Source organism: Silurus meridionalis, chromosome 4, assembly GCF_014805685.1.
Source record: "Silurus meridionalis isolate SWU-2019-XX chromosome 4, ASM1480568v1, whole genome shotgun sequence".
Classification (NCBI taxonomy): domain Eukaryota; kingdom Metazoa; phylum Chordata; class Actinopteri; order Siluriformes; family Siluridae; genus Silurus; species Silurus meridionalis.
The window spans coordinates 14,110,625-14,122,962 of record NC_060887.1 but is presented as its reverse complement, the minus strand read 5'-3'; the positions used below and the strand labels follow the sequence as shown (position 1 = coordinate 14,122,962).

Below are 12,338 nucleotides of genomic sequence, written 5' to 3'. Positions count from 1 at the left end.
GTTGATTTAAATTAAAAACCCTTCAATCGTCTCAATTTTCTCTGCTGTTATTTTTCAATTCTATGTGCTTTAAAATGTCCTTAGAATTATGTTATCATTGGCTGCAAGAGTTCATAGTACAGCGCTGTTGAGTACTTGTTTCTGATTGGTCAAAAAAGTTGACAATGAGCTCAATTTGTATATACTGTATAGTTTTAATCATTGATATAGTTAAATGTTCTGGTATGAAAATATTAGTTTGATCTTTATTATGAGGTTTCTTATAGGTTTATAGTAAAGTCACAGGACACACAAAAAAACAAATTAGGCCATTGCCAGTAATATGTAGATGCCTAATTTTGCTACATCATAGCACAGATACAAGCCAAATTTGATCTGTTCTGAAGTTTGTTAAACACGTTTATGCAAGACCATACTTCTGTGTTCTCTGAAAACATAAAGTGATGTAGATGTGCTTAAACATTTGCATAATTATCAGTTAGCTCTGATAACAATGATCAGAGGTATCGTTCACATTTAATCACACACAAGCTGAGCTCAAAGGTTATTGCTGATAAGTACTGGACTACTACAAATATATGTAGTCAAGACTTTACCTCAATCAGTGTAATTAATAGTTGTACTTTACAACTAAACAACAAACAAAACTAACAAAAAAAAAAAAAAACATTTATCCACTAATAGGACAATACCTGCTCAGAGGCAGCATGGCATCTCGAAAATCTTGTCTAATATACGAGACTATATTCATTTTACAAACACTATATTTTGCATATTAAAAAAGCACCATTCAGCAATTAATACAGCTTTTGATTTGGGAATAAATTAATGGGAAAATATGTGTAAAGGAACCCATGTCTGTTTTATTAGTATGTATTTTTAACATTAAAATATTTTTTCACATTTATGTGGGTGATATTTGATCATGTGAAAACTTGAAAGCCAATAAAAGAAATAGTCACATGATAAGTTAATTGCGGCACAAACATGAAGTTGTGTTGTTTTTTCAATTATTAGAAGATTAATGAATAATGAAATCAAATTCATGTGAAAAATAAATGAATTATGATTACCAATCACCTGACATTATTTCATCGAGAGAGGGAAAAAAAAAACATGAAAAAATTTACACACTACATGTAAAATGTGTGTACGTGTCAAAAATGTTCTATGCCTACAACTAAATACCATGTGTAAAAACGTATTGTGTTTGGTTCATCGGACGCAGTAGGTCAGCGATCCTTGTGAACGAGACGGTTTACATGGGAATTATGTAATAAAAAGAGGTAAACAAGTTTTTCAAGTTGGTTAAATCCTGTGCTGTTGTGTCAGGAATGTCGTTTCTATTTTTTATTACAAAGAGCTGAAACTGGGCCTAATATTCTCAACAGGTTTCTAGTCTTTGTGTTAAAATGTATTATTTATTATATATATATATATTATTCATTAACAAGTAGCTTGTCTGATGCTAAAGAGTGTCCAACTGTGATCTGCAAATGCTAGGCCCACATTTCAATGTTGATGATTATAAAAAATAATAATTATTATTATGATGATTATTATTATTATCATCATGTTGCTTACATACTGCTCACATAATCATGAAAAAGCCTGATCGTAATGAAGGACAGAAAAGAACCCATTGGATATATAATTCATACCCACCCAAGTGAAGATGGGTTCCCCTTTTGAGTCTGGTTCCTCTTAAGGTTTCTTCCTCATAACATCTAAGGGAGTTTTTCCTTGCCACAGTCACCACAGCTTGCTCATCAGGCATAAATGCACACCATTCACCTTAACTGTTGATTTCTGTCACGCTGCTTTGAGACAATGTCTGTTGTGAAAGGTGCTATACAAATAAACTTGCCTTGACTTGACGTTAAATTGTTATCTAAAAGGTAAAAAAGTTCTCATTCACAATGGCTTTTACCAATGTGCCATGTTATAAATAAAGAAAAAACAAACAAACAAAAACGCATACATTTTGATATGGTGTGAAAATGACAGAAGGCAGTGGTTTGTAACACTCAATAGCTATTTGTGCTTTTTATTGATCAACTTAGCAACAGAAAGGCAAGAAACAGTTCTTTTTCAACCACTTTATGTGTTATAATGTTACATTAGCGCCCATAAACATTACTGGAAAAACTTGTTGGTTCCGATTCTGCTCTGTTTTAAGCAAATTATTAAACATTTCCTTCTGAAGCAAATTGTATTTTCCATTGTCTTGTGAGTGTTTAAAAACTGTTTGAAATCAGGGAAAGATTAGAATCAGTGAACCGTATTGACAGACATTTGGGGATGTCTTTTTAACCAGCACCCTATCTACTATGGTACTCAGTAGTCACCATATTGCTGAACCTATGTGACATCCTGTAAATTTTAGTTAATATACAATAAATTAACACAGGTTAAACAAAATGGGAATGTTCTGTACACAAGAATGTTGAGTATGAAATATGCAGTCACACAAATGTTACACAATTTCATACAAATCCGCAAACATTTTAGGCAAAGTGGTGGACATATTGGGAATGTTCTGTACCTAGGCATGTTGAAGTATACAGTGAGTGTTAAACAAAATATCATCCATTTTGAGCATGTACTGCAAAGTGTACAGTGTCACACAAATAAAACAAACTGGAGGACATTAGAGCATGTTCTGTCAACAAGAATGTTGAGTATGAAATGTGCAGTCAGTTTCACACAAGGTAAACAAAATGGTGGCCATTTTGAGAATGTACAATTAAGAATGGTATTGGAAATAAATATTATACAGTGTCACAGTATAAACAAAATGACGTTTTGGTCACGTTTTATAAAAAAAAATAAAAGATGTTAAATAATAAATATATAGTGCCACACAAGTTGAAAAAATGGTAAACATTGGGAATGTTTTGTACAGAGGCATGTTGAGAATGAAATATACAAAGGGGGGGGGGGGGTCTCATTCAAGTTAAACAAAATGGCGGATATTTTGCGCCTTTAAAAAAAATTCAGAAATATATTAAGTATTGAATATACAGTGTCAAACTAAACAAAATGGCGGACATTTGGAGCTAATGAAAATTAGGTACGCGCTTTTGTTTTGCCATTGGAGCGCTCTCATTCATTACTTCTGGTAAGATGCTGGTCTGTGGGACATCCTGTATATCAGAGAACATTCCCTTTTCGTCTTTAAAAGAGAAAGTGCCGACTCAGCACTGTTGTTTTGTCACTGATTTTATACTTTTGATGGGATGGATATGAATAATTAAACCAAGGGTCATGAACAAAATCTGAGCTGAACGACATGTAAAAACACGCACACACACACACGCACGCACGCACAGTTCTACGTAATGAGCTGAAGGGTTACACCTTCAGGAACTGCATGATGGACCTTGCGTCAGCCGGCGCGCTTCAGCAGTGTTTCTTCCTTCGAAGTTCATTTAGAACCGACAATTAAATTATCAGCTCCATGCGACCCGATTAGTGCGTGTGTACAACCTTTTCTACACTTCTGTGTTTACAACCACAGGTTGTGTGTGTATATTGGTTTTAAAGTGAGATGCCCGAGTTTGTGTACTTTTCTCCGAGACGTGAGAACACGTTACTTAGTGGACGTGGCCAGTCAATCCGACCCAACGTGATTTCACGTCTTGTCGTCTACGTGTGTGATTGCAGGAGGTGTACAGAGTGCAAGGTTCTCTAACTGTTTGGACCTGGGACACCACACACACACACACACACACACACACACACACACACACACACACACATATATGAGAGAAGTCCAGGATCTCCAGCTCACGAATTCAACTCTTCATTCAGGAAAGGTTTCATCTGCTGTGAGCTTTGAGCAGTCTGAAGATGTCGTGTTTGTTGGTGGGGAGTCTGAAAAGGTCAGTCAATTTTTACTAAGAAATGCACGAGCTAATACATTATATGTCCTTGTGTTATATATTATTATAATTGTTTTTATATACTGTACATATACAAATAAAGGCTTATAGTAGAAGTGTTGTTGCACAGAGACTGTGGTTACAGAGTAACAAGTTGTAGAAACAAGTTGTCATATATATTATATTATATTTCTTTCAGACAGATAACAGATTTTAAATGTATGTTTGAAGAGACCTGCATCCTTACCAACTTTCTTATTACAATTCTCTACATTTACATTTATTAATACATATATATTTTAATTGTATGAATATTTTTATTTTAAGGTGCTGTCTTTAATGAAATGTAATTACGTTTTTTGGGGGAAAACCAAGCAAACCCCCAACTTTTTTTGAAATGTCTTATATGCATGTACAAAATCATTTTTGAACTGTGCACTTATTTATTTGTTTGTTTTTTGTGTGTGTTTTTGTGTGTCTGTGTGGGTGGGGTGTAAATACAACAAATATTGTTGGGTTTTTGTACGTTTTTATTTTCCTTTTTTATCTTTTAAACATTTATTTAGTTACTTGCAGAAGATATTGATTATAAAATTAACTTGCCATGATTTTTTTTTATCATTTATTTACAAAATCAGCCGGACCCTGTGAACATGTTATTTTTCTCTTTAATTATTTATTTTAATTTGTATTTTATTTTATTATTTTTTTTGTTTGTTTTTTGTATATGAATTGATTTGATTACACACACAAAAACAGCGTGAATCTGTGTTGCTGGTGAGAGAAGTAGGAATTCTGCCCCCTCAAACCCACATACTCTAGGAATTCTGGGCCCCTTTGAAGAATACAGCTCCACCAGACGACCCCCAGGCATTGTGTGAATTGCCCCTAAAGGAAAAACTGATCCAATCACAGAGCTGTGTTTTTTTATAGATTATCTAGTTTCTGCTAAGGTGATGTTAGCATCCTGTGTATGAGTGTGTGTCCTGGTAAAGGAATATTGTGTAAACATTGTGATGATCAGCACAGCAGTGAGAAAACACACATACTCTGCGGAATACTCTACAACAAGGTCACCAACCTTTTGAAACTGAGAGCTACTTCTTGGATACCGATAAATATGAAGGGCAACCAGTTTGATACACACAAGTCGAAATAACACACTTGTTTAATTTACCTTTAATAATAATAATTATAATAATTTTACCTTTATTCGTCCCACAGTGGGGAAATTTCTAGTTTTCGCATATCCCAACTCATCTGGAAGCTGGGGTCAGAGCGCAGGGTCAGCCATGGTACGGCGCCCCTGGAGCTGATAGGGTTAAGTGCCTTGCTCAAGGGCTCAACAGTGGTAGCTTGGCTGTGCTGGGGCTTGAACCGCTGACCTTGTGATCAGTAACCCAGAGCCTTAACCACTGGACTACCACTGCCCCCATAATAACATAATTATATGTTATTATCAATAATTAATGGTATTCATCTATATCTAGTCATCTATATTTTAATATTGTCATTTTCAAATTCACACCAATGCAAGTGTGATTTAAAAAAGAATAGCAACAAAAAAATTAGATGCAGCTCACTGGTAAGTGGCACTATGGTGAGCTTTTTTTAGAAAATCCCTGTGGGCGACTCATGTGGTTCTTGCGGGCGACCTGGTGCCTGTGGGCACCATGTTGGTGATGGCTGCTCTACAACGTGACAGACGTTTTATGCATCCATTCATGAATCAAATAATGATGATTCAGTAATTCATTCCATGTACAAGGTTGGATAATTACACCTGATAGTATTTATCAATCAACAGGACAGCATTATATAAAAAAGCAACACTGCTTGTGTTGACTGTATGTGCGCAGGGGTTCAGCTCCTTTATTAAATACTCATGCTTTCATCTGTACCTTTTGCCCACATTTTCTTCTCAGTCAAGTATCTCTGTTTTTATGTTAACACCTTATGCATACACATGCTCCTCTTTTAACAATCTCTCCACATTCTCTATTATTTTCCTTTTTTTTTCTTTATTGTTCCTCATTCATTTCTTTAAAAATAGTCTTTCTTTCTTTCTTTCTTTCTTTCTTTCTTTCTTTCTTTCTTTCTTTCTTTCTTTCTTTCTTTCTTCTTCTCTACTTTCACAAAATGTTTTCTGTGTTCTTTGTGTGTGTGTGTGTGTGTGTGTGTGTGTGTGTGTGTAAGATAGTATGTGTATGTACCTTTCAGTCTGTCTTTGCTCTGTACATACACATTGGACAAGATAATCCATTACACATTAACTTAACAGTGTGTGTGTGTGTGTGTGTGTGTGTGTGTGTGTGTGTGTGTTTGTTGGGGGGACTGCTAACCCACTGACAGTGGGGCGGAGTGCGTGTCATTGCAGTTTCGCTTACATGATTGGCCGATTGGCTTTGGGAGGTGTGGTCTTGGTTTCTAAGAAAGAAGAAGGAGCAAAGCTCAGCAGCACTGACTGAGAGAAAGAAAAAGAGAGTGAGAAAGGTAGCTAGTGAGAAAACAGCGAGATTATGTCAGTAGTGAGGTCTCTTTACAGTTAAGCCTTAATGTCCTCTAACATACGTTCAGAAAGGTGAAGAAACATTCATCGTCGGCATGAGAGGAGGAAAAGACACGAGGGAGGTCAAAATATGGAAAGACCAGTCGGGTCACAAGCACACCTGGTTACCAGTCAAATAACTGACAGAACAAAGACTCAAGTCAGATTTATGTTTATTTATGAGTTTAGAGTACAGAATTACAAAAGTAAACACTTCATTCTCTTATTTCGTTCTGCTCTCTTTCCTAAATACTGTTATTTCTTTTTTTATTTCTTAATCATTGATTTTTCTTTCTGAAATACTTTATTCTATTTCTTTCTTTCTTTCTTTCTTTCTTTCTTTCTTTCTTTCTTTCTTTCTTTCTTTCTTTCTTTCTTTCTTTTCTGCTGTGTCAGCCTTTCTTGGGGGAGGGGACTGGATGTACGTGTACGTTTTGAACAACAGTTGGGCAACATGGCTGACTAAATATTTCTAGATGTTAGGTAAGAAATGTTCTTGGAAATGTGCCAAGATATGTCTAAAGCTCAATTCTTCATGACTGTGTGTGTGTGCGTGTGTGCGTGTGCGTGTGTGTGTGTGTGTGTGTGTGTGTGTGTGTGAGAATGCTTGCTCTGAGCTCCTCATTCTTCTCACCTGCCCCTTTAATTCCCACTCACTACATAACGTATATGTGTGTGTGTGTGTGTGTGTGTGTGTGTGTGTGTGTGTGTGTGTGTGTGTACATTAGAAAGGAGACTGTAGTCATGTTACTCTTATATGTGAAAATGTGTTTTGTTGTGAATGGTTTGCATGCCATTAATAAGTTTCCCTATTAATCTGTAACTTTTATATTATTTCAAATCTTTTATTGTGAATATATTTGGCTTGGGTGTGGACGTGTCACTTCTCACGAATTTCTCGTAATATGGGATTTTAGAACACATTGTTTGACTTCTTATGATTAATGCAAGTCATCTGACCTGATATATGATCTGGTATAACTGCACTGAAGGATTTCATCTCTCAGCATGTCAGTTATTGATGCTGTCATATTATAATGTAGTAATCATACTATTGTGCATGAAGCCATTAAAATGTCATGTTTGTGTTTGTATCTGGAGGTTGGATATTTTGTGTGCGGCAGTCGGGGTCCGCTCACTAGCCACCATCCCCACTCTCCCCAAAGCTGTGGCTGATTTTGTATCAGAAGCTGCAGCTGAATGCAAACCCGCTAAAGTGCATGTGGTGACTGGCACACCTGAGGAGACTGCTGACATTTTGGCTGGTTTGGAAAAGGATGGAATGGTTAAAAAATTGCCGAAGTATGAGAACTGGTGAGTAATGCAACATCAGATACCGCACTTTACGACATGCATGATAAGTGCAGATCCAGAGGTTAAGAAATTAAAAGGAAAGCCGGGCTGTAACTTATTACAACACGTTATCTTGCATTTGCAGACTTTGCAGTTTCTTAACTTTGCAAGGAATACAGCAGAAAGAGCATTCTGTTGTATCTTTTCTTAATTTAATTTATCTATGCTTACTGTAGACATTGTTTTTTCGGTAGCCACAGACATAAATGCTACTTAGCATTCATTACATGCAAAGTGGAGTTTGAGTGTCTCAGATTTGTTAACAAGAAAAATCTGCACTTTAGAGACATTTTAATAATCAGAATAGAATTATGCAACCTGATTATGAAAACAGACAAGTTGCCTGTGTGAATATTGATGTCATTTTGGACATGATTTTCTGACACATCATATTTTCTACTTATAAATTTAATATGTAAAATGGCTGCAACACAGTTTAGTTCCTATCATCACCAACAGTACTGTATATTATATATATATATATATATATATATATATATATATATATATATATATATATATATATATATATAGTCATTTTTATTTTGCATTATATATGCTTTCAAACTCATAAACTTCTGATGAACAAATAATTACTTTTCTAGCAAACACTATGATTTATAACACTGCTGTTCTGCTGATTTTTAGCTGGCTGGCTCGTACAGACCCGAAAGATGTGGCTCGTGTGGAGAGTAAGACAGTGATAGTCACAAAGAAGCAGAGAGACACAATTCCCATTCCCAGCAACGGGGTGAAGAGTCAGCTCGGCAGCTGGATGAGTGAAAATGAATTTCAGAAAGCCAGGGAGGCCAGATTCCCCGGTAGCATGTCAGGTTTGTGTGCATGTGTTATTCTACTGTTAAACTCTCAGAGGGATCCACCAAATGGTGGCCATTTGGTTTTGATTGTCTGTTGCCTTAACACTATGAACCTGATGAATGCAATCTGCAAGTATTCCTGTTCAGATGCGACAGGATTTGAGCTTTATTACTATAATATAGCTAAAATAATTTTCATGGAAAAATATCATTATCATTAAATATCATATCATTAACCATATGCATAGTTTATTAGTTATACATAATGTTATCACTCTGTTATAAACACTACTCTGATAACTATTTATTAGTTTAAACTGTTATGACAATCAGACCAATGAGGAAATTATTTTTATTTATTAACTTATTCATTAATATGGTTTTACATATGCCCGCATTATGAAATAAAACCAACCAAACTCTAATATCTTTTATTGCTCCTTGTCTTGCTCAAGGTCGGACAATGTATGTGATCCCGTTCAGCATGGGTCCAGTGAACTCCTCTCTTGCTAAGTTTGGTGTTCAGGTGACGGATTCTCCATACGTGGTGGCTAGCATGGGAATAATGACTCGCATGGGGGCACCTGTTCTAAAGAAACTTGCAGAGGGTGCGGACTTTGTTCGCTGCCAGCACTCTTTAGGTCGACCTCTGCCGCTTAAAGGTACTGACAAGACAGCCAGAATGCTTTCAATCTACCAGTTCCCTCTTTCTGAATCCTTTGTTGTTTTGTACAAATACTACAAACTTACTACCAAATGAAATTTCTCCGAACCAAAAGATAATTTTCAAATATGAAGGCTACCCCCTTTGACCAGTAAAAAGAGAAAAGAAAACAAATTATCTTTCTTGTAAACCAGCATTCACTATTGTTTTTTTGCACACTAAATTACAAACTTGCACTTTTAAAGGGTTTTCTTTAAACCCGGCTAATACATCCTTGTTTCTCCCTCTGTTTCCCAGCTCCATTGATAAACCAGTGGCCTTGTAATCCAGAAAAGGTGCTGATCTCACATCTCCCAGACACCAGGCAGATCCTGTCTTTCGGAAGTGGTTATGGTGGGAATTCACTCCTGGGGAAAAAGTGTTTTGCACTCCGTATTGCCTCTCGCATTGCTAAAGATGAAGGCTGGCTGGCAGAACACATGCTGGTGAGAAGCTCAGGAGAACATTCAAAAATAAGCTGAATTATATATATATATATAATCAATATACATTTTAAAAAGATAAAATAAAAGTATTGCTATACAACCGAACTTTTTCTGTGCAGATTGTATATCTTGTAGCGCTAGCAACATCTTTCTTTTTTTCTCGCTCTAGATTCTAGGAATCACAAATCCTCAGGGTGTGAAGCGGTACATTGCAGCAGCTTTCCCAAGTGCTTGTGGTAAAACTAACCTGGCCATGATGAAGCCAACAGTGCCAGGTTGGAAGGTAGAGTGTGTAGGAGACGATATTGCTTGGATGAAATTTGACAATCAGGGTGAGAAACAAATCTCTGAGCTTATGTCCATGATTCTGTAGTGATTCTGCATTTATCTGTTTTCACTAGTATTGGCAAAAAAAAACACCTGGTTGCTCAGATGAAATGATATTTTCCAGGTAAACTCAGAGCTATTAATCCAGAAAACGGGTTCTTTGGTGTGGCCCCTGGTACCTCTATGAAGACAAACCCTCATGCCATGGAAACCATTTCAAAGAACACGATATTCACAAATGTGGGTGAGACAAGTGATGGTGGCGTTTGGTGGGAGGGTCTGGAAGCACCGCCAGCTGCCGTCTCTTTGAATGACTGGCATGGAAATTTATGGAAGCTTGGTAATAGCATTAACTTCAGAGCTTATATGGAAAACAATTCTGAAAAATGTCCAACTTTACCCATATTTATTTTAATTAATGAATGAATTATGATTATGAGCTTGTTCTAAAAACAAAAGGGGTGATTCTTTATAGGTGATTCCAAACCTTGTGCACACCCAAACTCAAGGTTTTGTGCCCCCGCGGCCCAGTGTCCCATCATGGACCCTCTGTGGGAGAGCGATGAAGGAGTACCAATTGATGCCATCATATTTGGCGGACGGAGACCAGAGGGTAAATGGGATAGACATTCTTCGAAATGTTTTACATTGAAATAAAAAAAAATTTTTTTACCATGCTGAAATAACAAAAATCTGTTATTTTTAAACAGGAGTACCGCTAGTGTATGAATCATTTAACTGGCGACATGGAGTGTTTGTAGGTGCTGCCATGAGATCGGAATCTACAGCAGCTGCAGAACATAAAGGTAAGAGTACATCTAGCCAATTAAAATGCAGCATTCCTCAGCACTGTTTTTTTAAATATAAACCATATCTTGTGTATACAGGTAAAGTCGTCATGCACGACCCCTTTGCTATGCGTCCTTTCTTTGGCTACAACTTTGGTGACTACCTGAGTCACTGGCTGAGCATGGAGACCAGAAAGGCACCCACACAGCTCCCCAAGATCTTCCACGTCAACTGGTTCCGGAAAGATCCGAAGACCAACTCCTTCCTGTGGCCCGGATTTGGAGAGAATTCGCGAGTGCTTAAATGGATCTTCCACCGTTGCGGACGCACCAGTGAAGATGAGGGAGCTAGAAAGAGCGCAATAGGATGGTTGCCTCAAGAAGGTGCCATTGACGTACAAGACCTGGGCCAGAAAGTCGACATGGAGGCGCTCTTTGATGTTCCTTTAGCTTTCTGGCGAAAAGAAGCCGAAGAAATCAGAGCTTACTTTACACAGCAGGTGGGCGCTGACCTACCTAAGCAGCTAGAGATGGAGCTTAGGGCACTCGAGGAGAGAGTTAGGGACTGAACCAAAAGACATTAAACAAAAATACACTACTTCAAATGTATTATGCAAGGCATTTTTAAACTTCAGTTGGGGAGGTAAACAAGTGTATATGGTGTAATCATTCCTGTAATAATAATAATAATAATAATAATAATAAACTACACCAGCCAAGATGGGTTTTTTTTACAGTAACTGTACCTCAATGCCATATTTTCGTGAAGGGTTACATACAATTTCTTTTTAAGTCTTATTCTAGTCAGACTTTGTCTTCTTAATGTTTTAACAAATGTACATGCAATTTTGAGTATATAAGAGACATTAGACCAAAATATGTTTAGGAGAATTGTGAAACTTGACTTTGACCTCACTGAATAAACCATTGAAAAATTACTTTTTATCACATTTGGTCATTAAGCTACTATAATGTTTAGAATTGTATGGGATTAAGATAAACAGACTGGAATAAAAAGCTTGATTCCATTCTGGAAAAACAATCCTGCCACAATCCACATTTATCCTAACAAGGTTCACAAGGACTGAGGACAACTTGCTGAATAACATCCATGGAGATTAGAGGTTTTTTTTTATATCCTATAATTTTCATATTCAAACCAAACCAAGTTTGTTTTGTCGAATTTCTTCTCTGGCTACAACCCAGTTCTTATAGTATTTTACAAAGTAAACTGAAGAGTTAAAGAAATTGCTTCCTCTTCTTTCTCCAGATACTTTGTTAGCATGGAGGTGGTGTGTAATTATAGATTTTTATTTTATTTTTTTTGTAAAATGTGAAGACAGTAAAAGCTAGCAGACTGAAAACACCCAGTCCAATGAAAGTAATTATCAAAAAACACAAAATGAATTGTTATCCAAGCTTATGCAATTATTATTATTATTATTACAATTATAATTATATTATTATAATT

General features: G+C 36.4%; 2 protein-coding genes and 1 long non-coding RNA gene across 5 annotated transcripts in view; 2 read left to right on the top strand and 1 right to left on the bottom strand.

Annotated features, from left to right (window-relative positions):
* arf2b (ADP-ribosylation factor 2b) overlaps positions 1-31 on the top strand; it is a 5,162-nt gene extending 5,131 nt beyond the window's left edge. For both annotated transcript variants that reach the window (XM_046847896.1, XM_046847897.1), the window contains exon 5: positions 1-31. This exon is cut by the window's left edge and continues 2,325 nt beyond it. The gene's annotated coding sequence lies outside the window, so the exon portion shown is untranslated.
* LOC124384910 overlaps positions 1-3,847 on the bottom strand; it is a 5,131-nt gene extending 1,284 nt beyond the window's left edge. Inside the window, exon 1 of the long non-coding RNA XR_006925648.1 lies at positions 3,714-3,847. This is a non-coding gene — a long non-coding RNA (uncharacterized LOC124384910). The remainder of the gene's footprint in view (positions 1-3,713) is intronic.
* pck2 (phosphoenolpyruvate carboxykinase 2 (mitochondrial)) lies at positions 3,363-11,805 on the top strand. 2 transcript variants are annotated; one of them, XM_046847886.1, is made up of 11 exons: positions 3,363-3,685; positions 3,814-3,884; positions 7,534-7,746; positions 8,434-8,618; positions 9,059-9,265; positions 9,565-9,752; positions 9,922-10,084; positions 10,204-10,419; positions 10,555-10,692; positions 10,790-10,885; positions 10,967-11,805. In XM_046847886.1, the coding sequence occupies exons 2-11, from the start codon at positions 3,853-3,855 to the stop codon at positions 11,434-11,436; spliced, it is 1,908 nt and encodes a 635-aa protein (XP_046703842.1). In that variant the 5' UTR covers positions 3,363-3,685; positions 3,814-3,852; the 3' UTR covers positions 11,437-11,805. The 2 variants fall into 2 exon arrangements, with proteins under 2 accessions (XP_046703842.1, XP_046703841.1); XM_046847885.1 differs by having other exon boundaries at positions 3,363-3,884.
* The last annotated feature ends 533 nt before the right edge of the window (positions 11,806-12,338 follow it).